General features: G+C 54.3%; 1 protein-coding gene across 3 annotated transcripts in view; it reads right to left on the reverse strand.

Annotated features, from left to right (window-relative positions):
* Positions 1-121: 121 nt before the first annotated feature.
* Positions 122-26,340, reverse strand: part of ERI3 (ERI1 exoribonuclease family member 3) — a 129,091-nt gene continuing 102,872 nt past the window's right edge. For 2 of the 3 annotated variants that reach the window (XM_065879798.1, XM_065879791.1), the window contains 2 exons: positions 25,330-25,429; positions 122-647 (listed from right to left, as the gene is read on the reverse strand). In XM_065879798.1, coding sequence (XP_065735870.1) covers positions 565-647; positions 25,330-25,429 — 183 coding nt within the window. In that variant the 3' untranslated portion in view covers positions 122-564. The remainder of the gene's footprint in view (positions 648-25,329; positions 25,430-26,340) is intronic. The other variant, XM_065879807.1, reaches the window with a different exon arrangement.

Consider the following 26,340-nt stretch of genomic DNA (forward strand, 5'->3'; position numbering starts at 1 on the left):
CCAGAGACTGCCAGCTCTACTGGTGGCCTTGAGCACAGTGCAGCCTGGCATATGCTGTAACCCCTGCACATCCAGACAGTGTCAGGCACGGCACTGCCTGGTCCACACACACACACAGGGCCTCGTTTCCCCGACTTTATTCAGTGGCACGTTCACAGCGGGGATGGGGGTAGACACAAGGTGGGGCCTGATCTGTCCTGGAGCCCTGGGGGCACCACACACCATGCACTACAGATGGGAGGGGGCACAGGGGGGCTTGGTGGCCCCAGCAAGAAGCCTGTACTGGGAGGAGACAGTGAGGAGGAGGTCCCCCAGCCCAGGCCCACAATGGGAGGGCCTGATACTGGGCTGAGGTTGAGGGGAGGGGGTAGGGGGCACAAAGTGTCTGTTCCAGAGGGGCCAAGTGGCCAAGCCTTACCCAGGACACAAGCCCACAGGGCGGGCTGGGGGACACTCTGGACGTAGAGCTGTGCCACTCTCCCTTTGCCCCTCTGGTGAGGGAGAGGAGGGTTTTGGGCTGGGCCAAGCAGCTACCCTGTCCTGCCCCATCCCATCCTCGGCCAGTCAGAACGGCTTTGATGTCTGCTTGAAGATGAAGCCTCGGTATGCGAGTGTCTTCATGATGTTGGCGATGTTCTTGCAGTCATCTGAAAAGAGGAAGAGAAGACATTTAGATGGGCCCCAGAGCCTTCCCCTGTGGGCCCAGAGGTACACGGGTGGGGGTGGGAGGCAGGTTCAGATTCAGGAGCCATAGGCTCTAAACCAGTGGGTCCTATCCCCAGGTGGCAGCAACTCCAGCTTCAGGTTAGGCCGGGTGATGCTGGGCCAGCAAGAAGCCTGGTCTCAATGCTTCTGAGTCCCATAACTCATGCTGGAAATTGGCCGGCGTGTCCCTCCCTGGCCCCAGCGGTGATGTATGGGCACCGTCGCAGTAAGAAAAAGGCAGAGTAAATGTGTAATTTCTCCCTTGACGGCCCCCGGCCGCTGGGCGATCCTTCTTGTTGCCGCCGCGTGGGGACGGCCCGTCTGCCACACTCCGTCTTCCCGCCACCCGTCTTGATGTCTCCATTTCATTACTGTGCAGCCATTCATCACGCCCACGGCCAGGGTGACTTTGCCGGCACTTGCATGTGTGTGGGAGATGTGGCCCGGGCCATGATCACTGGTGACAAGGCACACGTCTCGGCACTTCCGGGCCGGGGTCCCAGGCTCACGTGCTCCAGCAGCTACCGCCTGGGCGCCTGCTCCTGTGCAGCCCAGGCCAGTGGAGGGGGCCGGGTCTGTGGTCCTAACACCCTGGCCGGCAGCCTTCTACCAGACACGCCTGTGGAGCTCAGCCCAAGCCCTGCCTCTCCCACCCCGGCAGGCTTCAGCCCTGTCTCTGGCCATATCTCAGATTAAAGACATCTGCGCCTGCCAGACCCTGTCACAGCAGTTTCCTCGGTATTGACTGCCGTAAGAAACTCCATGGGGAAAACTGTCCTAGACCCCGGTGGCCACAGGAACAGGTACTTCTGGAGCCTCAGTATCGTGGTCATGGGCCCCGACTCCCTCACCTGCCTCTTCTTCCATCCCCCTCCCACCTCCCGTAGGTGCTCTGCTCCTGTGCCATAACCAGGACCCCAGCTGCCACCGCCCTCGTGGGGTCGATGCTGTGGTGGCAGAAGTACGTCGATGTCATAATCAGGTGTGGGGGTGGTAAGGTCAAGGTGGGGTCAGGAGGCCCCTGCGTCTATCAAGGACCAACCCCTTGCACTGAGCTCCCAGCCTGCCCTTGCCAGGACTTTAGACCAGGGAAGGGGATCCACCAAAGCTAGAAAAAGACTGTGGGAGTGGGAGGAGTCTGGTCAGGCCAGGCCCTGTGTCATCAGCCAGACACCAGCTCTGCAGACCTGGCGCTCGGCAGACGAGCTCTCTAGGTCAGGCCAGACAAGTCACACGGGGTCCTGTCTCTCAGAGCTCAGTATGAATGTAGCTACAGTGAATGTGGGCATGGACAGGTGACCCAGGCACAGGGACACCTTGTTCCTCTAGGTGCTCGGGAAGCCATGAAGGCTGGTGTGAGGCAGAACAGTGAGAAGACAGATGGGTGGGTAGTGGCGGCCATGGCAACTCCAGACGTGACCCATCCCCATGGTTTATGGGCCGGACACGCGCCCCGCTCAGCTGAGGCCCCGTCATTTGTCTCCCTTAGTGTGCACGCCTGTGCTGTGGGGGTAGAGGGTGGAGGGAGGGGGCTGTGATGGGAGGAGCTAGGTAGTCGACAGGAAGGGGAATGGGGCAGGAATGGCTGTGCAGGAGGGGCGGGCCTCAGGAGTGGGGAGGGTTTATGACAGGGTCCAGGGGCTGTCACGGCACTGTTGAAAGGGCTACGATAGGTGATTTTCTTCCCAAATAAATCTGGCCTTGTCAGGGCCCCTCCGATCCGTGCTGTCTCGGCACTCTGGGGACCGTGGCCGCTGTGCATATTAAGAATAAGTCCCCTCGTTATCTGCAATTACCCAGCGGCCACACACCTCATTTCTTCCAGCAGAAAAGAAAATTAGTTTTCTATTGACTTCATCTGGCTCCTCCCTCATTGCTGGACAAATTGCTCAATCTACCTCCCCTGGCCCAAGTGAATGTGCCCAGCTCCTCCCCCCAGGCCACCAGCCATCCAGTGGGGGAGCACTGACTTCCCACCTGTGCCTTGTCTGGAGCTGGGCAAAGGTCCATGTGCCCCAGTCTTGCCCCTGACCTCTCCCCACTCTACATGCCAGATGGCTTCATCCACATCCTGAGCTTCTGAAAATTGCTGTCTCGTCTGGGCCTCTCTCCTGAGCTCCAGACCACAGATCCAAACGCCTCTGGAACATCTCTTCCTAAGTATCTATACAAACTCAAAACGTCCAGCGGTGAACTAATTTTCTCCCCCAAGCTCCTTCTCTCCCCTATGTTCTCCATCCCAGTGAATGGCACTCCCAAATGTCCCAGAAGAAACCTGATTCAAGCTTGACATCCTGCCTTCCCCCCAAATCCAATCAAGCGTGAACTGCAGGCTGTATCTTCTCTGTCTCATCATCTACTTCCCTTCATTCTGGCACCACTTCCCAGTCCAGACCCCATCATCTCCTGCTCTTACAACAGCAGCTGGTCCTCTTTCTTTTCCCTTTAATCCATTCTCTTACAGCCAAAGTGATCTTTCTCACACAAATCTGATCACGTTCTTTTCTATTTAAATCCCTTCAGTGGCTCCCCTGCCCTTACTTTCAAGTCTACACACTCCTTATTATGACTTCAAGTTAAAGGCCCTGCAAAAACAGATCCCTGCTATCTCTGGTCTCACCCCCGTCACTCTCTACTCCCAACGCCCGGATTCCAACCTCAAGGAACCACTTATGTTTTCTGAAAATGACAAAGTGGGTTTTGGAGTCAGACCTGTTTGTAGTTTTAACTTCGCCCACTGGCTGTGTGCCCTGCGGCAAGTGCCGAGTTTCTCCAAACTTCAGGTTCACTAGAGGTGACAACAGATACTACCTCAGTGTTACTGGGAGGACTGAACGGGTGATACACCCACATGTCTGCACATGCTGTGTTTGGAATACCTCCTCTCTTCTTGAAGGGAAGGCAAGGATGCTAGTTTTCTGGATGACCCAATGGTGAGAAGATGTATACTGTACAATCTGTGGCACAGATTACACAGGGGCCAGCAGCACACTTGGTGAAACCACTTGTCACTCGCGCCACAAACTCTGACTACTGACCCTGTCCACTGGGGATTCTGGAGTCTTAACTTTTTGCAACTGGCCCACCACAATGAAGAGAGACCCAGACTGGGGAAGACAGCCCTGAAAGCCGACCTAAGAGTCAGTGCAACCCACTGATCAGCACAGAGACAAATCTGGGCTTTTAATAGACCATAAGTTCAGAGAGAGCACCGGGTGAGCCTCCCAGAAAGTCCTCTGCTTGAAGCTCTGGGGCCATCTGGGTCAGCAGCCCCACCTTGTGGCATGTCATTGAGCTACTGAGGCCAGCCTGAGGCTGTTCTGAGGTCGGGGGCAGGGGAGCCTTGTGCCCACAATGGAGGCCTCCAAGAGTAGGTCTTCCTCACCTCCAAATTCTAGAAGACTAACCTGTTTTTATGTTCCTGCAGGAACACCAACTCGTGACAAGATTGCCCTCTTCTTTTGGGGGGCATTAATATTTTTAATGTTGGAATTAATTTTTCATGTTTTTATATTGCCAAGGCTGTAATGGGGGGGGGTCGGCTGCATAAACCCCTCAGAGAGGTGAATGGGGGCCAGCACCTAACAAAGGATGAGCTTGCTGGCTGGTTCCAAGGGTAGTCAAATATCTGCTTGGCAAAACAGCTGCTAGTGGAAGGGTGGCTCAGATTGCTTAGGACAGCCGGCGAGAACACACACAGGGCAACCACCTGAGGCTGACACGCTCCAGTTGGCTGCACTTGTCTGGGAGTTGAACGGTAGAGGACAGGATGCAGAGCCTGGGCCAGGGCCACCCTCAGGAGGGAAGAGACCCAAGGAAGCTCTTGGAAGGCCATCTATTCATGCACTCATTCATTCAGCAAATACACACTGACACCTTCTGTGTGCCGGCTGCGCAGGGCCATGCTGGGCCACAGGGCTGCAGACTCTGCAGCTCCCTGCCCTCGAGGAGCTCAGAGGCCGCATCTATAAGAGGTGCAGTGTGAGCAGTGCTATGAGAAAAAGAGGCACAAGAAAGGGCACTTTGTTCAGTCCAAGGTTCAGGAAAGGGTTCCTGGAGGACGAAGTTAAACATGCAGAGAGGGCCGGCCAGCAAGTTGGGGTTGACGTGGGGAGGTGTTCTCAACATACGGAACAGCACAGGCACATTTCTGGAGGGGAAATGTGGAGTGTGCCCCACAAATTTAAGTTGAGCAGGTGGGGGATGATGAAGAATAAGAGGCAGGGGAGCGGCGAGATGGTGGCGGCGAGGTCAGCAGTGGCCATCTAGAAGAAACCCTGCAGAGCCCCGAATGCCAGACTAAGGAGCTTATAATTTCACTGTTCTGGGAATGATGGGGAGACTCACGTGTTTGAGGAGGAGCATGACAGGACCCGATTTGTGTTTCAGAATTATCTTTCAAGGATTAGAGGTGTTAACGCGGAAGGCAGAGACAGCAACTAGCAGACTCTACTATGTATTTCTGGTCCAGGCCAGAAATGGTAGCCCAGAACTAGGCCAGTGGCGGTGGAAATGGAGGTGGAGATATACTGGTGATGTGGAGAAGCAGATGGAGGCAAGAGATTTTTAGGAAATAGAATGAGCAAGACTTAATGAGGGGACTGGGAGGGCTGGAGGAGGGATGCGCCTAGGATCTGAGTGCCGCTCACTGAGATGAGGCAAACCAGAGAAGGTGCAGGTGTGGGGCAGTGATGAACGTACCTTCGGATGTATTAAGTCTTGAGACTTCTATGAGACAGCCAAACTTATCAGGCATTTCTTTTGTGGCTTCTGGGCTTTATATCTTGCTTAAACAGGACTTCTCTATCCCAGTGTTATTAGAAAACTATCATGTATTTTCTTTGAATACTTTTTGTATTTAGTTTTTTAATCTGTCTGGAATTTACTTTTGTATGTGGTGAGAAGTAGAAGATCTAACTTTATTTTTCCCCTAGTGGGTGGCCAGTTGTCCTGTCACCATTGATCAAACTGTCCACACCTGCCCCATGCTTTTGAAACGATGCCTCTGTCTTATATACCATCCCCACACATGGATCTGTGGGAGCCAGGAAAGAGAATGAACGTGAAATGATCAAAGAGGCAAACCAGATTGAGAGGACACCTGGAGCAGCAGGGTGACAAGCCGCTGACCTTACAGGGCTGTGAGGCAGTGTGCCCTAAAGGAAGCCTTAGACACAACCTGAGGCCTCTTGCCTAAAAAGCTCAGCCTGGCAACATACCTCATGAGTGATCTCCAGGTGCTGGTGAGGAACGGGGCCGGAGCCCACGGAGCAAAGATGGGTGGAGAGAACAGCACAAGGAGCAGGAACCATGACGAGGAAAAGAGAGCAAGAACCTGGCACGTGTCAACATTCTAGAACCTCATCTTGTTTCCACCTCTTTCTGTCTGTCTGTCAGGACACCTTGGCAGCAGCGTGCCTGAGCGCCAAGTGTCAGTGGGACTGCCGGATCAAATATGTTCCCAGCCCCACATGGGACACACTTATGCTAAAAAAATTATTTGCTGTTTATCTGTTTAAATTCTAATTTAACTGATGTTCCTATATTTTTATTGCTAAATTGGCAACTCGGTGCTGGGGGCCAGCATCTCAGGCCATGGCTGGGTGCAATTCAGGGCACAACAGCAAACAGGAACTCAGAAGGAAGGAAGCCAAGGCAGGGAATTTAGGACTAAACCAGCAGAGGGCCCCTATGTATCCTTAGATTCTGGGTTCGAATCCAACCTCCATCACTTAGTAACTGTGTGAACTTGAGCAAATTACTGTACTTTATTTAACCTCTGTTTTCGGATTCTTCTCCTCTAAAATGGGAATAATAATGATAATTATAGCAACTACTTCTCTCAAAGGGTTGTTAAAAAGATGAAATGAGTTTTTATTTGTGAAGTGCTTAAAACAGGTGGCTGGGTTAGTTATTATTAGTAGTATTGGTGTCGTTATTCCAATAATATCCAATAATAATATTGTTATTCTAACAGAAATACCCTGATATCCCCCAACCCCTGCTCCTTGTCCCAGATGTGGCCCCCAGAGTCCCCTGGGCCCCCAGACAGGGTGACCTTGGCCCACCCGACACACCCGACACACCCTCCAGACATAGATTCCCTTCTCCCCACTGACACGGCTCCCACGGCTCCCTCCCCCTCCCCCCAGACAGGCCGTTATAGCCTCAACTCCAAAGTGACCCCTTCTTCCAGCCCCTCCCCGCATCCCCCCTCCACCCCACCGAGGTGCCTGGAGGTGCCACAGGGCTGATGGTGAAGGATGACGGTGGTTCCACAATAAGGGGAAAAGGCAATTTCATCTTGATTAGCAGGCGATTTCTCTCTCCGTAATAAGCGCGCTCCAAATAATTAGCGTGTTTTACGTAATAATGAAATTACAGAAATGCAGTCCACTTATTCAAACAACTCACCATTACCATATTTTTAAATATTAGACTTAATTAGAGTTTATCACTTCGGAGAAGTATGCGGACCGAAGATGTTTTTAAAAAAATCCTCATAAAGTGTTTATTAAGCGCTGGTAAAGCTGGGATAATGATGTGTTTGGAAATTAAGGCAATCAAACACTTACCGCCGCTTCTGGAGGCCGGGCATGGAAATGAGGCCATTACACGCCCATTACCCGCCAGCTCACAGCCACTTGGGGGGCGGGGAGAGGATGCGCCTGGCCGAGAGGGCACAGTGCCCAGAAACGCCTGTGCCAACAGCCCACAACAGCCTGACCAGTAAGCACAGCATCACTTAACAGGACATCTGGCCACCAGGAGCCCAACTCAAACCTGGCCAGGCAAATGACTGGACAGGTCCCGAATGCCAAAGAAGACACCCAAGACTAACCCAGGTCCAGACTCCCAGGCCTGGCAGGACATATCAACTTCATTTAAACCCCAGTGCAGAGTGGGGACAGGAGCCAGATTGGGCAGCCAGAGAGGTCAGTGAGAAGAGGCAGAGGCTGAGGAAGCTACAGACCGGAGTGTCCACTCCCAATTCTGGGCCACACAGGAAGGGGCAGCTAGAGTGGTGGAGAAGGGTCTAAGAGGAAGCTGGGGAACTGAGCTGGGAGCCAAAGACGCAGAAGAGCCAGGGGCAGGCTCAGGAACACACCTGGGGACAGACTCGGACTGGGGAAAGTAGGCAAGAAGGGTGGCGGGAGAGGGGCTGGTGGCTCCAGGCCCCATTTATCCCAGTGAATAACTAATTCCAGAATTTATAGTGCTGGGTTTTTGTTCTGTGGCCATTTATATCTGCGAGGGGAGGAAATGAAGAGGCAGCGTGGATGCCACATCTTTCTGTGTTATTGCTTGTCTGCCATTTGCAAATCATTATTAATTGTGGGCCCTGGTGGCGGGCTGGGCGGGGGCCGGGCTGGGTACATCCACATAGCTCTTCATCAAGGACCCCAGCCGCTGCCCCAGAGAGCCAATTACCCCGCCCTGATTGGGATCAGATAAAGAGGGAATTTTTACAAATTAGGGAATAAATAGAATTTCCACACAGGGCGCGGGCAGGACCTGAGAGGCTGTAATGAAAAACCATCCGTCACCATCAGCGCGGGCTGGGCACATAGCCCCGGCACTCCCTCCCTTTGTGGGCCCACCCTCGTGCTCAGGGGCCTGGACGTACAGGTCTAAGGACACCCCAACCCCTCCAAGGCCTGGAAGCAGGGAGAGGAGTTCCCAGTGGGGCGCGTGTATGCCCTCTGGGCCCCGGCTCTGACACTGTCCCTAGTGCTTCTTCCTCAGGGGCTTGACAAAGAGGAGACCGAGGCAGTCCTGAGAACGACCAGAGTTGGGGACCACGGGGCAAAGACCACATCCACGCCCCTCCAGCTATGGCAGCCCTAGGGCAGAGCCCCGGCCCGTGGACCACTCCACTCACTCTGGGTTCCCATTAGCGCTCCTCCCCTTGGATCATTAAATATGTATATCTTATTACACGCCTTGTTAGAGTATCGAGCTCTATTGACTGATGATAAATCCTGAGCCTCGTCCTGGCCATAAATTTATCTGGAGATGATGAAGACTCAATAATCTAGTCAGGCAGATAATATCATCGGGCCTTAAAAAAGATCATTACATTATATGTCAGAATTAAAAGTGAAATACACCGTAGTAACAGGGCGGCTGCTCTGGCCATTACAACGGGTGCCCGCCTCCCCTCACTCATCCCCAGCCAAGGCCCCATCCAGGTAGAGGGGCCAAGAAGCCTCGCCCTCCTCTTGGCTCTGAACGCCACAGATAAAAGTCCCTGATAACCTAAGGCAAAGTGAAGGGGACCTGGCCTGGGAGGGGACAGGGGAAGAGGTGGCTACTGAGAACAGCTGAGCACCTCTGCCATACTTGGCAGCCACTTCTGCCCCAACCGAGCTCCCACCTGACCCTGTCCCTAGGGGTCTCCTGTGGGACTGTCTTCTGGGGGGTCCTTGAGTGGCTCCAACAGGAAGGTGACAGGGCTTCACACCCTTCCAGAGTGGCCTGACCAATCAGGGCAGATTCTTTCCAAAATGGAGACACAGGGACAGGGAGAGGCTACTTGTGTGTATGCCCCAGGCACCTGTGACCTGGCCCCAGACCCATGTGCCAGCAGCATATCTGAGGCCTTTCCTATGAGCATGTGCTATCAATCTAGACCACGGCCACCTCCTTCCCGAGAGCCCTGCCTGGCACAACCTCTACATCCTGTCCTTTGAGAAACTTGCTGCCAGCTTCTTGTTCTTTGACCTCAGCACTAACAACCATCTCCATTATATCTTATTTTCACCCATTTCCACAGTCACACACTCCACCTTGTTAACATCCTCCACTGTTCTACCTTTGAAATGTTAAATTCAAATATTCCCAGTTACTGATGATAATATGCTTTTTCTTTCATCTCACTGGAACCTCGAAACTGTTTACATCCTTAATATCTCCAGATACATCCCCCTCCTGTGTTCACCTTTTTCCCCGTCCACTTTTGACTGCTTACCCAACAGCCACTCCCCTTCTGCGAAGCTGGCAGAGCCCACTCCTCCCTCCCTGACCAAGGGAAACCTCTGTGGTCTGAGCCATTTGTGGGGACCCTACCCCGTTGCCAGCCATGGGTTTAGGAGTGGCCAAGTGTTCTGGCTACTGGGATATGATGGTAAGTTTGCTGAAAGACCTTCAAGGAAAATTTCTTCACGCTCACGAAGAGAACCATGAGGGGAAAATAGTCCTGTATATTCTGCTGGACGTTTTCATGTCTGCACATAATGTCTGGGACTGCAGAAGCCATATTCCAACCTTGAGGGGACTTAGCCTGTGAAGAACATGCTGAATATAAAAGAACAGAACAATGGAAAAAAATCTGGGTCCTTGATGACATTGCTGAGATGCTGAATTAACCAACCCTAGGATCACCTTACCTCTTTTGTGAGGGAATAAACCCTCTTACTATTTAAGATTTAAATTGGGTTTTCTTTTTCTTGTAGCCAAAAGCTTACTAACATACAGAATGTAAAGGCAGGAAAGAGAATGACAAAACAAATGAAGGGAGGCAAAGGGCAATGAGGACGCTATTTCAGGCTAGGAAGCTGGTAACCCTTGTTATGCTCTCTTAAAACATTTGCTCAGGGCTTCCCTGGTGGTGCAGTGGTTAAGAATCCGCCTGCCAACGCAGGGGACACGGGTTCGAGCCCTGGTCCGGGAAGATCCCACATGCCGTGGAGCAACTAAGCCCATGCACCACAACTACTGAGCCCGCATGCCACAATTACTGAAGCCTGCGTGCCTAGAGCCCGTGCTCCACAAAAAGAGAAGCCACCACAATGAGAAGCCTGTGCACCTCAACGAAGAGTAGCCCCCGCTCGCCGCAACTAGAGAAAGCCTGCACACAGCAACAAAGACCCAACGCAGCCAAAAATAAACAAATTTATAAAACAAACAAAAATTTGCTCAAACTGTCTCCTGCTGTATCTCAGGACACAGGCCATGTTATCATAAAGGCTAAAAGAGTCAAGTTTAGGTGGGAACCCAGGTGAAAACAGAGGGAAGAAAATACAACTTTACAGAGAAAGGATTTTTATGTCTCTGACTTGCAATTTAAGTTGACTTTTTCAAAGTCCCACGGCAACACAAAATCATGAGACTCAAGGCTTCTTTCTCCCCTGCCCCTCTTAGCATGTCCTTTCCAATTTCCAGGTTATCTTATGGTCCAAAATGGCTGCTGAAGCTCCGATCATCACGTCCACATTTTAGGAAAGAGGAAGAAGGAAAAAGCAAGAATAATGTGCTTTCCAGCTAAGTCATTTCCCTTTCAGTATTGTTCCTGGAGGACCCACACACTTTTCCTTTTACCTCACTAGCCAGAACTCAGAGACATAACCATATCCAGCTGTATGAGAAACTAAAAAAGAAAAGTAGTCTTTTAACTGGGTACCCCCTGCTGCCCCTAATTATCCAGGGTCTCTATTTAGTGAGGAAGAAGGTCAATGGCCATTGGGTACATACCAAGCAGTTTCTGTCCTAGCAACATAATTGATACACCTCGCTTTGGAGCTTGGATTCCATGGTCCATCATCTTAGTCCTTTCTTGCCAATCGTCTCAACTCTCTTGCTCCCCTTTTCTCCCATCACCCTTGCCTGGAAAAACCCAAACACTGCCTTCTCTATGCTTACATCTGGGCTGAGTGTGACAAGAGAAAACTGAAACCTTACAGGTTCACGCAACTCATAAGATCATAGTCACCAACCTCAGCTGGGTGTATAAACCCGCCCCATCTCCTATGTACCTGATCAGTGTGCATGCTCTCTCTCCCTTTCTTGCTAGTTCAATGTCCAACTTTCTCTACTTTCCACAACTCTCAAACTCCCTACCCCCAACATTGCCCTGACCCTCTCACCCACACAACCTCATCTTCTACTTCACAGGAAACACAGAAGCCACACCCCTGCACCTGTGCCAGTCCTCACCTTTCATCCTGATACGAGAGGAACTGTCCTGATGTCACTTCTGAAGCCCATCCCCCCACTCCACCTGGTTTCTGGAGTCTAACCCAACTGCCTTTTCAGGGGTCTTACTTTGTGAGTAACCCCCTTTCTCTCTGATATAGCTTCAGTGGCTTCTTCTGCACCGGCTCCTTCATGTAAACATGTAAATATATTAAATCTTTAAAAACAAGCTCCCTTTAATTCCTTTTCCCTTTTCCCATGTGGCTAAGACCCCATCTTTCCTCCCTTTCGTAGCCAAAGGTCTCATTTCCTCCTCTCCTACCCTGTGATCTGATTTCCCCCAGCAGCGCCTTACCAAACTGCTTTCTCTAACCATCCTTATGGCCTCATGGGGCTGAAGTCCAATGGAAGCTTTTCAGGTTTAGATCAACCCAGTGGACTGAGTCATGCCTTGAAACTCTTCCCTCGGTTTCAGTGACACCACCTTTTCTCCACTACCCTCGTCCAGCTCCCCTGTCCACGCCTGCCTTTTCTCCTGACTACCCCTAAGAGGTGGGTGTTGCTAAGAGTGGTCGTTGGCCTTCTACCCTTTTTACTGTCTGCACTCTCCCTGGGCAAACTTATCCACCCCTAAGCTTTATTTACCATATATTTTCCCATAGTTTCTAAACCTGTATTCCTACTACCACCATCCTGGTCCAGGGCACCACCCTCCCTCATCCAGGTGACATCAGTGCCCCAGCCAATCTCTTCTATAGCGTCCTTCTAAGCCACAAATCTGGTCATTTCACTGCCTGTCTTAAACCCCTTCAATGATCCTGGAACTGAAAAAGGACATCAGTAGAAATGCTGGTGAAACTGAAGTAAGGCCTTTCGTTTAGTTAACAGTAAAGTAATACCAATGTTAATGGCCTGGTGCTGATAGTTGTACTATGATTGGGTAAGATGTTAACACTAGGTAAAGATGGGTAAGAAAGGCTTCTGCAAATGTAAAATGAGTTCCAAGTAAAAAGTTTAAGAGTTAATAATTAAAACGACAACCATCACCACCACTTCCAACGGTGCCTCACTGCTCTCAGGATAGCATCCAAACTTCTACATTAAGTCCTGGGGATCTGCCCAGGTGTCTCCCTCGGGCCTCATCTTTCCCACTCTCCTGTTGGACCGCGGAGTTCTGGCTCTTCTCCCTCATGGGTTTTTTCACATGCTCTTCCTTCTGCCTGGGGAGCTCCTCCCCCACTCCTCAGCTGGAGTGCCCCCTCGTCTATCCTGAGGGATGGAGGCTTGCTGTGGTTTCCTGAGGTGCCTTACCTGCGCCCCCATGTAGGCGTTAGGAACCCCTTCTGTGTGTTCCCACAGCACCCATGTTCCTCCATGTGACTGCCTCTGTCACTCCCTGTCAAACCACAAACCCTTTGGGGGCACTAAGGTTACCTCAACAGAGGCCCTCGGTAAATATGTATTAAGTGTAGGGAAGGAAGGACTGGAGGAAAAGAAAGAGGGAAGGGTGGAGGGACAAGATCACAGGTGAGCCTACTCCAGCCCTGACATTTGCCACCTGAAGCGCAGACAGGCCCAGGCCCTGAAAATCAGTCACGGTCCTTCCTCAGATTCCAACGTGCCAGTGGCTTCGGCCCCTTCCCCACCTCTACTCCTTCCTAGTACCTTCATTTCCTCAGGACCTGCTGTGCCAGGAGACTGGCTGGGACCTGAGCTCTCAAGTGACCTGGCCAGCCTGTCCTGAACCAAGACATCTGGGGGCGGAAGCTGTGTTGCTGGGGCTCCGTACACCCCGCCAATGATGCCCTGGAAAAGGGCCTGGCGATGCCTGGGGACTCTGGGAGGGGGGCTGCCCTCCCTAAGCCCAGTCCCACCTGGTAAATATTTCATCCTCAAGCTGCTCAGCTAATCCCTATTAATTTCAATACCGCTGCCTTGCCTGGCTCAGCTCCCAATGCATTATTTATCCCCTTTGTTTGTTTGTCGCTAACAGGTGGGCCCCAGCGGAGGCGCTGACTGGGGACAAGCCCACTCCATCACAGTGTGGCTGTGAATTAATCATGAGGACTAATGGGAACCACCTCAGCTCCAGGCACTTCCCTAGCCCCCGCCCCCTGCCCTGGCACCCAGGGGTGGGCCGAGCCACCTCAGCTCAATTTAACTCAATTCAAATCAACACATTTTACTCACTATCTATCCACAAGAGTCACACACTATGATATGCTTTGGGGATACAAGCTGAACAAAACAGACATAAATTCCTGCCCTCAGGGAACTTACAATCTAGTGGGGGAGAGAGGCATTAAACAACTTCTTAATGAGGACTGTGACGGGATGCTCCAAAGGGGGAGTGCACAGAGGAGGGGCGCTGACCAAGGCTACGAGTCGGGGAAGCTTCCTTGAAAAGCAAACTGAGCTGTGCTCTGCAGGAGGAGCAGGACTTGATTAGGCCAAGTGTGGGAATGGGGGCTCCCAAGGAAAATAAAGCCACGTGGGAAGGCCCTGAGGTGAGCGAAGGCATGGCAGGTTCCAGAAAATGAGGGAGGGCATTGTGCTGCCGCGCACAGGGCACGAGGAGAGAGGCTTGAGAAAGGAGCACTCTTCTCCCTGAATGACCAGCATCTGTCCCGGCGGATTAGCACAGAGTCCTCCTGAACACCCAGACACAAGCACACACTCACACCACCTCTGCCGACTTGAGTGACATACAATTGCCTGACCTTGCGCCTGTGACACCGGAGCGGCAGTCAAGATTATGAACCTTCAACTGCACAGATCAGGAAACTCAGGCGAGCATCTGGCCTGGAGGCTTCTGAGGGGGCCAGTGTGGGCCTTAGCACCCTGAGGCTTAGGTGTGCCCGTGGCAGGCCAGGGCTTGGGGACACCGAACGGCCTCGGCCACAATGCTCACATCACCCCCCAGGAAGGAACCTGCCTCACCTCTGAAAACCCAGCACTGGACAGGGCACCCACAAGATGCCAGCAAACACCCGCTGAGTGAATGACCGCACAAGAGCGAATCTCTCTCTGGGGAGATCCTTCCCCAGAGATCTAAATAGACGAGGTTGGAATGAGCTAACCTGTACGCGGGGTGTTACAGTACTTTCATAGTAAGCCTCACAGTAAGCCTGAGAGATAGGAGCCATCATCAGCCCCATTTAAAAGAGGAAGAAACAGAGGCCCTGGATGGTGAATGACTTACCCAGGACCACACAACCTGAAGTGATGGGCCGTAACCAGGATGAGGTCAGCCTGGCTCCAGGCTCCTGGCTCCCGCATATCCATAGATCTAACCCCTCTGTGGGGTCTCTTCCCCAGGGATCTCCCTTGGTGACTCCATGGACCCTAGTTCTTGAGGACAATCCTAAAAGGCACCTTGTTGATGAACCAAGTGTAGCTCTGCCAGGGCAGAGACCTCATTGTGCACATGATCGGGGTGTGTAATTCTATTCAAAGTGGCCACTTTGAAAACCCATGTGTCTCCAGGCTCTCCGTCCATCATGGTGTCAAGTCCTGGAGCAGAGGCATCCTTCAGCGCCTCCCAACGCCATGGTCTGTGTGCCCGCATGCCTGATCCCGCCCATGCGCCTGTCCTTGGCTGGGAGCTGCTCTGGCAGCACTGCCCCGCCCTGTGAGAAGGCTCAGGCTAGCCTGCCTGCTTGGCCCAGCCTTACCCCTGCCTTCAGGCTAGCCTGACTGCCGGGCCCCACCCCTGCCCTAAATGCCTCCTCTGCCCTACCGGGTCTCTGTTCTCTTGGAACTAGGCAGCCGGCGTGGAGGCAGCCTCGATAACTCGCTAACGTGCTGCCCATGCTGTTCTTAAAAATTTATGACTGTGCAACATGAAAAATCCGGCTGAGGAGCCGTCATTAGCGGCGCTGCCTCCCTCCCCCACCAGAGCCGCCCTCGTAAATTGAGATTTATGGCTGCAGCAGGCGGGGCGGGGGCGCGTGCAGACGGCGAGGATGCTGTGGCAGAGACAGGCAGAGGCCGATGAGGCCGCGATGGGGCCGGGGGCTCCCCCCTGCGGCAGCTCCGGTTCATCGCAGTGTGCGGAGATAACTACCGAGAGTAACGTCTGGCCTGGGGTGCCGGCCTAGCGCGCGGATGCTGATTACGTTTAGCAGTCGGACTGCAGAGGGAGGAGCCAGTCCTGTGCCAATCACTGGCTCCTTGAGGTGTAGGGCCAGATCCTGAAGTCCAGGGGCAAGCAAGCAAGGGCCTCTTAGTAGGATGACTTGGGGAGGGGGAAGGTTGGACCTAGGGAGGAAGGATCATCCTTGCTGGGGTCACAGGGCCTGGGCACCCCAGAGTCAGCTTCTCCAACCAGAAGCATCTAGTTTGGGCTGTGACTGTGGTATCCCAACCAGAGAATTGAAGGGGAGGGAGGGAGGGAGGAAGGAGGATGCCAGGACCCTTCTCTTCCCTCTCCTTTCTCTGGTAAGAAGGGCCAGTGGAGAGGATGTTAAAGGCAGGAGGGCAAGGACTGGATCAGTCACAGAGCCTCCCCTGACAGAGGCCAGGCTGGGGCTGAAGAGGAGAGGAGGTGAGCCCATGAGCCTGCTGCCCACCACCCCCGCAGGCCCTCCCGATTACCTCCCCTCTGCTTCCCCCGCTGCTCACTTAGCCCTGTCAGCCAGGCCATTATGAAATTGGGGTTTCATTTACAGACTAATTAAACATTACAGCTTGTTCACAATTACAACGCGGGGATGAGGGAGTAACTAATTACGGAAGAAATGAGCTAACATTTATCTCTGCTCCCACCCTCCCTCTACCCACTGCTCCCCCCACCCCCGCCCCAGTCTGGCTTCCTCCCACTCTCTGGTCAGTACCAGCTCTCAAGGCTTATTACCTAGGATGGGGAACTGGAAGGGTACCCACCCACCCTAGATACCAGGTTGGGCTGCGGTTCCCAGCTACCCCAGGGGAGGGGCTTAGCTCCCAGAGCCCTGCCACCAGAGACAGTCAAGGCTTTTGTGCAAGACCCTGTGGGTGAAAGGACCCTGTGATGGTACGTGTGGCCCTCATATGGGGGGTGGGGACCTGCTCTGGTGTACGACTGTGACAGCACTGTGGAGCCGTGTGGCCCTATGTATCTTTACCTTGTGGGGCAAGGTTTTGCTGTGACTGCTGCAGACAAAGATTTGTGTGATGGGCTATGAGTGTGAATGATCCATGCCCTAACCCCCAAACCCCCAGGGCAGAATATGAAAGAACCAGGTAGCTGCTGGAGGTGATGGTCTAAGCGGGCCTGGGATGTGGCCCCGGCAGCTCCAGGACCAAATCCCCACTGGGCAACCTTATTCACTCCCTCAGAAGCAAGAGAAGCAAGCAGGGTTACCCTGCCCTAGGACTCATCTCATCCCTGTCCTTGGGCTGGCCTTGGCTTCTGGCCAGATGCCCCCCCTGGGGCCCAAGGAGCCTCCTGGGGGCCTGGGGTGCCCCCTGTGGGCAGGAGTCCTGGGGTCTGGCTGGCCTGCTGCAGAGTTTAATAATAGTAACAGTGAGAGTAAGCGTTTCCATCCCTCCTGCCTTTGGGCAGAAGAAGAAAGGAAAGAGGAGGGAGAGGAGGGAGTGGAGGGAGCGGGCTGAAGGGAGGCTTTGAGGCCTCAGAACTCACATCAAACGGCCGGATCTGGGCCTAATTGTCTGACCCCTGCCCCTGCCTTCAATCAGCTCTGCGGCTCCCCGCCCGCCCCTCGCCTAACTAGCAGCCATGTTCTCCTCATTAGGACAAGCTCCCCTTGCACACATGTCCCCGGACATGTCCCCAGCACTCCCAGCTCCCAACCCTGCCTGGTGGGAGGGTTCAGCGGGGACCCAGTTTTGGCGGGGCTCCTGGGACAGCTATTCCCTCAGCCATAGCTGGCTGGCCTGAGCGGCTCGGCACCTCTCCCTGAGCTGCAGGGTCCTGGATGGCACGTGCTGTGACATATCCCTGGGCTGGCTCAGCCGCTGGGTGCATTCTGTCCTCTGTGTGTCCTTCTTGATACAGCCCAACTGTCTCAGACACACAGTTCCTGAGGGCAAGATGCATTTGAATCCTGCCCCCTTCGGGCTGGTTCAGCTGTTTCAGCCCGGCAGGGGGTCTGGTCTGGGTCAGGGTCTGTGTTCAGAGGCTAGGAGCTGAAGGAACTTGTCTGCCTACTGTGCAAGGGTGGTTCCCTTAAACAAATCCAGGCGTGGCGATGTGAGTGTCTGCAGCTGGTGGCATGGCAGTGAGGCAGGAGAGCTTGGTGGTTAAGAGCTCTGACCCTAGAAAGATGTGTGTTTAAATTCTAGCTCTCCCGCTTCCTTGCCCTGCTGCCTTGGGTGCATGACAACCTTCTTGAGCCTCAGTTTCCTTATATACAGTAGAGGTGACAGACCCAGTCTCACAGGGTTTGGGAATTCAATGAGATTACAGACATAAAGTCCTCTGTACTACATCTGGCACTCAGCAAATCTTGTGGAAGGATACAGGTGTGGATGGCGGATTCAGACCAGACCAAACAAATTCCCTGCTCCACAGGCCACAGGCCTCGCTTTGTCCAGCTGGGTCAATAGTGTCAGGGACAGAAGGAGCTGTGAAGAAGGGTCCAGAGCCCTGCAGAAAAAAAGAGCAGCTCCCAGGAGACCCAGCTGATACCAGGGGCAGAAGCACCAATGCTGGAACCAAAGCTTGGGGGCAGGAATGTCACACAGCAGTTTCAGGTGGGAGGGGCAGGGGCCCAGCTTAAGGACTGTCAGGTGGCTTGAGGTCAGATAAGGTAAGTTAGTAGGGCTGGTCCATGAGGTATGGATCGTCCCTTGAGTACAGTGGGCTTGGAAGGAGGGGATGCTGTGAACACCAGTGGAGTGAAGGCTGACTGGACTGCTCTAGGTATTAATTCTCAAGGTACCAGACCTGTACAGGATTGGGGGAAGGGCTGGCCTGGTCTGGGCCCTGACATTGTCTCTCACCTTAAACCAGTGGTAATGATTTGCAAATATTGATGAAAACACAAACTACAGAGACTGTGTTTTTCGGGGAGTGAAGGTGGGGAGAGGGGATAAGGAGGAAAATAAACTGAAATGAAGTCCGGTTATCTCCCATCTGTGGCTGCTCCTAATCCCCCAGCCCAAAGGAATCCAATGCAGCCCCTTATCTGCCCTGTCAATCACTCCATCACCGCCCAGTGCTTGGTGGGCACCGCACGCCCTCGCACACACTCAAGCACATGCTCACACATGCACACACACGCACACACTCACTCCAACTCTTGCTCCAACACTCCTGCCCACCCCCAGCCCATTACTCCTCTGAGTAGAAGCAGCCAGCACGCAGGTCCTGCCAGATGGATGCAATTTGCATAATATCAGCAGCGGAGGCTGCAAGATCACCAGGGGTCAGGGCGCTGACATCCCCACACAGTCTATCTGCAAGTGCTAATTTGGCCAGCATTGATCTGTCTTTCTGATTTCTTTGTCATTTATGTCTGCGATGGTTTGACAGGAGATACAGAGAGAGACAAGGGGAGGCCAAGCCAGGCCTGGGGCTAGGAAGGTAGGGAAACAAAGATTGTACTTCCCAGCGCATCTCACACACACAGAACACACACAGACATACACCAGAACCTCCTCCATCTATCTGTCACTACACTCATCCATCCGTCCATCCATTTTTCCATCTGTAGTTGCTCCTGAAGACTAGAGCCTGGTATCTGGCAAGGACCAGTTCCTCAGATGTCCCTGGACTCCAAGGGTGCCAGCTCAGGGGGGAAGGCATGAGCAGCCCTGAGCACTAATGCAGGCAGGCCAGTGAGGCCCTGTCAATGCCTGGAGACTTAACCCTCCTTGTGGCTGGCCATCCCCTGGTTCCTCACTTTCTCTGGGACACACTAGAAAGAACTGGATGGGGCGGAGAGGCGGGAGGTGGTGTAGGGGAGTGGTAGTGCTGGGGAAACAAGCACACTCCAGCTGTCTCTGACGCCTCCTCATAAGGCAGCTGTGCTGACTCCTCCCCTCCCAGCCCTGAATATGGCCAAAGCAGAGGGGAGGGGGTGAGGCACCCGTCTGCCTCTCCGGGACAGGGTTATCATGGCTGCAGAAGCCTCATATCAACTCTTCACCACCCTCAGGTCATCCAAAGCCCAGACTGGGCTCTGGCTGATTCTGAAGCCCCCTAGCTCAGCCAGGAAGCCCAAGGTCAGATCGGGTCTACATCCTACCTGCTGGACCCTTGGCCAGAGTCCCCACATTCTCCCCCTGGGAGGAGGGTTCACCACAGGGATGGGGACGCTGCCTGGGCAGGAGATGTCATGGGGGAGGGGAGGAGAAGATGGGAATTCTGGGAAGAGCCCACTGCAGAGAGGTGGGCATGGTCACTCTGTCAAGGGAGGCAGAGGGGCTTGAGCCTTCCAAGGGTGCCCCCCAGTGGCTCTGTCTTCACCCCACCTCTTTCCCTCGCCCACAGCAGCAGGAGCAGGTGATCAGAAGGAACTCCCTGCTGGGCAAGAGGGGGGCTGGCGTTTGGTGTGTGCTAATCCTGGGCCGAGGTCTTCAGAGGGACCGGGGAACTTCAAGGAGGGAAAGGCAGAGCTGTACTGCAGACGAGCTCATTAGCCAGCACCCCACCCCCCCACGAGGAGGAGGGCGGGCAGCCCAGGGAGCGCGGCAGCGGAGGCGGCAGAGAAAAGGCTGTCACTGTCCTTTCTTCCTTTTGGTACAAGCATCTCCCTGAACCAACGATTCTCCTGCAGTGACACCTCTCACGGGCGCTAATGAGATCCGTGTCACAGAGCTAATGTGCTCTGACTGGACTCTGATAGACACCCCACTCCTTCAGGGGAGCCCACAGGCCAGCACTGCCCCCCAGGGCCAGGCCCCACCTGCCACCTGCTGGCCCGTTCTCTTGCCAAACTGTGCTGGGCAGCAAGCTTCTGAGAGAGCCCACCTGGTGTCGGGCCATCCCGTCTCACCTAGAGCCTTTGGGACCCCCAGTCCCTGAGCAGAGAGGGTAAGCGGCCAGGGCAAGACCACCCAGCTGGGCACCAGGGAAGGTTCCGACTGTTCTCCCCGCCTGTGACACCAGCAGTCTGTGGGGCCTCTGTGTCCCAACAACAGGGGAAATCTGACATTTCCCGTGCAGACTTCCAAAAAGAAAGAAGGGAAGGAGGCCCAGGCCCCGCTCTTAGAGAGGTCAAGTACGTAGGGCCTGATCATCACCTATAACTGGGGTCCCGGGATGTATTCTGCACGCTCACAGTGGGAGGGCCAGGCAAGATCCCCAGAGGAGGGGGGCCCTGGAATATGGGCAGGATTTTCCTGGGCCACGAGGTGGAGAGCCAACAGAAATCACAGTGCAGAACTAACTGTCGGGGTCAGGAGGAGGCCGGAAGCCAAGTGTTAGGGCCCCGGCTCCAAGGGCGACTGTAGCAGGGTGAAGGGTGGAGATGCCCCCGCCCCTTTCTTCCTCAGCTGCTGCTACCGAAGACTGTCAAGACCTGTGTGTTTTACACGACACTGAGGGAAAGGGAGAACGTGAGCTTGTTTTCTTCCTCACCATCTCTGTTGGCAGCACAAAGCCCAAGACCAAAAAGGTGCTCCTAGCTCAGCACGGTGGTGAGAACACAGGCTTTGTGCTCAGGTGGACCTGGGTTTGAATCCTGGCTCCTCAGTTCAACTGCCTGTGTGACCTCAAGCAAGTCACTTAACTAAGCCTGAGCCTCCCAATCCGTAAAATGGGAACGATAATGCCTGCCTTCATGAGAGTGTGAAAATTAAATTAGCGCCCTGGATAATGTGAGTGCTGTGCTGACCACTTGCTGAAATGAAAGAAGGCCCACTCAGCAGTCCCCTCTGGAGGCCGCCCTGCCTCGGAAGGTGCCTGAGCCAAGAGCGCTGACGGAGCCCGCTGACCCAGCCAGTCAGCAGTCCTACAAATGTGCAGTCCCCTCACCTACAACCTGCTCCATGCCACCCTGCTCACCAGGCTCCCAAGGGCAAATCCACCCCCCAGGAGGAGGCGTCCCTCCCCGACCACGAGCCCACTGGGACAGCCCCCGAGCCCCCTCTCTGCCCAGAGCTCCATCCTGGAACTCTACCTCTTCCTCAGTCCCCAGGGCCAAGCCCTCACCCCATCCTGGCGACTGTACCTGTGAGCTGGGTGGGGGCAGGGCCCTGTGGCTGTCATCTCCCAATGCACGTTCAGCACCTACCACAGCTCCTGACACACAGTAGGTGCAAGGCAGACGTCCACCACCTCCCTCCCCATGGCCACTGCCGGCCCTGAACTAACCACCACCTCCCGCATGCCTTATTACATATACCCCCACCCCGACGCCCGTGGCCTCCCCTTCTGCGATTTCTTCTCACTAGTCCTCCCTATACATACTCTCAGATGGCGCTGACTGGAACCCAACTCTGACCAGGTCACTCTTCTATCCAAACACCCTACGGCTCCCCCTCAAACAGCTCAGCCGGGCGCACCGATCCCAGTGGGCCCCTCCCTTCCACAGCCTAGGCCCCTGCCCTGCCCGTCAGCCCACGCCTCCAGCACGCCTGCCCCCTTACTCTGTCAGCACCTCCTCCACCCCAATGCTCAGCAGGAGTTCCCGCCAGGTAGACCCCACGGGCTTCCCCTGCCACACATACCTTAGAAGGAGACTCAGAAGATCCCTCCAGGGCCCAGGGTCATCGGTGACCTGCACACCCCGCCACTGCCCCCCACAGCATTGTGGGAGAAGCCAGCAGCTCCTGGAGAGGGCCAGGCTGTGGGATCTGCAGAGCCCTTACCCAGCATCACTAGTGCTGCCTCACCTCCCAGCAAGATACATACCACTCCCCACTTCGGGCTGGCAGCTCCTCACACAGTTAATTAGCACCATGTCACTGAGGACCAGCCTGAATGGCCAGTGACAGGAGCTGACCCCTGACCCCAGGGCTGGGAAACAGTCCACATCAAACTCTTACAGCGCGACCCTTTTAGCACGCACAGTAACTCAGGGCACCGTCAGCTGAAGCTCATTAAAGCTGTCTCTTTGGCGCGAGGGCCATTAACCTCACCGCTCAAAACCCGCACCTCCCCTCCCCGCCTCTCCCAGCCCAATTAATGCCCTGCATCCTCCCCCGCTTCCAAGCACCCTCACCCACACCTCAGAGCCAGCCAGGAGCTGGCAGGGCAGCCCTCTTCATTCACAGATACAAGGACCAAGTGCCAGGAGCCCCCAGTGCCCTGGGGAGACCCTGGCATGGGCAGAGCCACAGAGGAGGCAGCTCCTTGAGCAGCCACTGTGTGCTCAGACCGCACAGGCCCTTCACACAGGGGACCTCGCTGAGCTTTCCCAACAGCCCCGAGAGGCAGGTAGCATTGGCCCTTGTCTAAGGTCACAGGGCCTGAACTGCTTCTGGCTCCAAAGCCCTGACTTTATTGTCACCCATAACCTTGGGCTGTCCCCTGGGGCCCACCCAGATGGAAAAACCTTCTTCTCTGAAGAAAGAGGGAATACTTCAGGGGTCCAACCCAGAGTCAACATGGGTGAACCAACAAGAACGACATCAATGAGTCCCAGGAGGCAGCAGAAAGTGGGAACAAGGAACCCCTTCCTCTCACAAACACCCCCAGGACAGATACACAGAAGCAGGGCACCCAACTCAAGGCTGCGTGGGGTGCATTAACCCAGTCCTGCCAGCCCCTCCCACCAGGCAGACTCAGTTTCTGGCAGCTCCTCCTTCCCTGGGCCAATGCAAGTCTTCTCAGTGGCCTTGGTTCTCCGGTCCCTCCCTTTCCCGTCACGCTTGCACTGATTCATCCACTCACTCACTAACTGTCCATTCATCTACCATAGCATTTGTTGAGCACCTACTTAGAACTAGTGTGTACAGCACCAACTGCCTCACTGATTCTGGATCTGAGCTCTGATCCTGTCCTTATCTCACTCACGAACTTCCTGTCTCCTCAAAACCTCACAAAAAGCCACACCCTCTAACCTGGCATTCAAGGCTGGCTTGTTCCCCGTTTAATTTCTAGCCGTTTCCTAACCCAAATGTCCCACTCCAGTCATGGCAAACTACTTGCAGACATCCAAAATTATCCTCTTAGCATGTCAGGCTTCCTCCTGCCCTTGGGCTTTTGTACACACAGTTTCCCCAAAGTGGAAAACGCTTCCCCCATCTGCCTACCTAGCAAACTCCTATTCATCCTTCAGGCATCCCCTGACCCAAGTCTCATCTTCTCTAGGAAACTTCCTGCTGACCTCCAAGGCCTATCAGCTTGCTAGGTTTGGGGTCTCCTCTAGGCTGTACGAAATAACTCCTGTGGGAGGGAACAGCAGTGGTTGTGGGGTACTCCCAATTCCCCAGGCCCGTTGACCACTTTCTCTTTCCCCCTGGACCCCAGGAGAGCCTTGGGGGCCAATAAGAATGATATGGGGTGTCCCTGAAGTCAATGAAATGTAAATGAAGAAGTAGAAGCCACTTGGCAACTGAGGACAGGGGAAACCTCCCTTGGGGCAGCCCAGGTGTTTCTATCACGACCCTGAGTACCCTGGGTGGCAACTGCCCAGTTCAGTCTCTGTCTCCTTCCAGGATGTGAGCTCCCCGAGGACAGGAACATCCACTCAGCATGCCCAGCCCCGCTAGGCACCTGTGATGTCTGCGGACAGGATTAGGGGCCAGTCTGCAGCAGGTGACTGGACCCTTTCGGTGTTATCTTGCCAGTCCCCTCCCCCTCATACCTCCCAAAGGTACACAGGTTATGATAATGTCGTAGCACCACCCAGGGACACCCCTGCTCCTCCCCACTTGGAACAAAGCCTATGCCTGTCAAGTACCCTGCTTGAAAGCATCTGTATGCCCATGTGTACAGATGCACACACAAAATAAGATACACAGAAATGAACAAACACGCTTTCTGATGGATACACATACAGGCTGATGGTTGCTTCCATACACAGACAGATGCCCCCAGGAAAATGTACATAGATACACTGTTACACATACACACATACACGTATCCCTCAAAAAGATACACATACATGGACACATATAAACCCCTAGACAAACACACAGAGACATGCAGCTGAAGGTGCCATTCACACACACATACACTCACAGACACATATCCACAATGATATATATAAGAAGCTAGCAGAGCCTCCAATGCCTAGAACCAGCCCCCTCCCATGCAGGAATCCCCCCTGAGGGTACACCCCCATCTGGTACCCCAAGTGGCTCCTCCCAACCCATGCACCGCTCAATGGAGGCTGCTGCTCCTACGGGGGAGTTCAATACCCTGTGGACAGAGCCATCGGTCAGAAGGACCCTGACTAATTAAAAGCTGGTGAGGTTTAAATAATTCATCTCCTTAACTCCCATTGATCGCCCAGTTTAGTGGCCACAGACTTGAAACAATATTAAACAGCCTTCTCTAGCTCCACGGGGGGTGGGTAAGCTGACATGTGCCCACCCCTCTGAGGACATCACCCACCAAAGATGCAGCCAAGGGCAGGATCCCTTGGCCTGAATCCAAGGCCACCTGTGACCCACCCTAAGCCCAGACCCCAGCCTCCTCTTGAATGTTGTTTTGAGAGATCCTTTCCAATGGTCAGATTCCACTCTCCCCTCACTCCACCCCCATTCCCTGCTGGAGCACTGAATGAGCCACGGAACCCCTCTGTGTGCCAGGGGACTGGGGCATGTGGGCAGGGGACGGACCGAGTTGCCAGGGGGATATGTGGAGGGACTGACCAATGCCGCTGTGGGGCCGGCCTATGTGTTGCAGGCTGAGGCCCTTGTTCATGTCTAGAAGTCCATTCTTGGGCCAGCAGCCCATGGCGAAGCTGTAAGCCTGGAAGACAGGAGGCAAGAGTGGTTACCAGAGGTCCTGACCCCTGACCCAATCCCATCACTCACCAACACCCCCAGCCCCCCATGTCTTCCCAGCAAGGGCTTACTCTCATCATGCCACTTCATGGGAGTCCCCTTGCTGGGTCCTCTTTCCACCAGGGCCCCCTCCAGAAAACCCCTTCCTTCTCCACAGCTCCCTTTCTCCTGGGCGTCTCCCCATCAGAGGCCCCCGGCTCCCACGGGGTGCCCCTCACCAGGCTCCTTTCTGGAGCTCCCATTTACTAAGATTCTCCTGATCAGGACCCCTCCTCTCATAGGGCATCCCCTTCAACCCATGCCCCCCCTTTCCAGACTCTCTGGCCCTCTGCTGGGCCCCTTCCTCACAGCATTACTGGTCACAGAGACTGCTGTTGGAAGGGACTTGGAGACCAATATATCCAGACTTCACTCCACAGACAGGAAAACTGAAGCCAGAGACGAGGGGGCCAACTACCTGCCTGCGGTCAAGTTGCTTTTGACCTGGAGGCAGGCCAGACTGCGGAGCTGAGTGCCACATGGGGGCTCAGCTGAGGAGGGGTAAGGTCACCTGGCCGACTCAGGCAGCTGCGAGGGGAGCACGTGAAGACAGAGTGTGTGTGTGTGTGTGTGTGTGTGTGTGTGTGTGTGTGGTGGGGAGCAGATCTTGCTGAAGGTCAAGTGCTCACTTATGCATATTCAAAGCAGCCACCCATCGATCTGTACTTAATTGTTTTCCTGGGGTTGGGGAAGGAAGTGCTGGGGGTATCGATCTACTCAGGCCCCCAGCACTCCATTGTCCCCCTCTGTCCCCTGGCCGCCACCCACCTCCACGGTGCCGGGGGGGGGGGGCAGGGCACACGTCAGGCCAGGGACAGCACCTTCTCTTACATCCCT

The sequence above is a fragment of the Phocoena phocoena genome, chromosome 1, assembly GCF_963924675.1.
Source record: "Phocoena phocoena chromosome 1, mPhoPho1.1, whole genome shotgun sequence".
NCBI classification, from domain to species: Eukaryota; Metazoa; Chordata; class Mammalia; order Artiodactyla; family Phocoenidae; genus Phocoena; species Phocoena phocoena.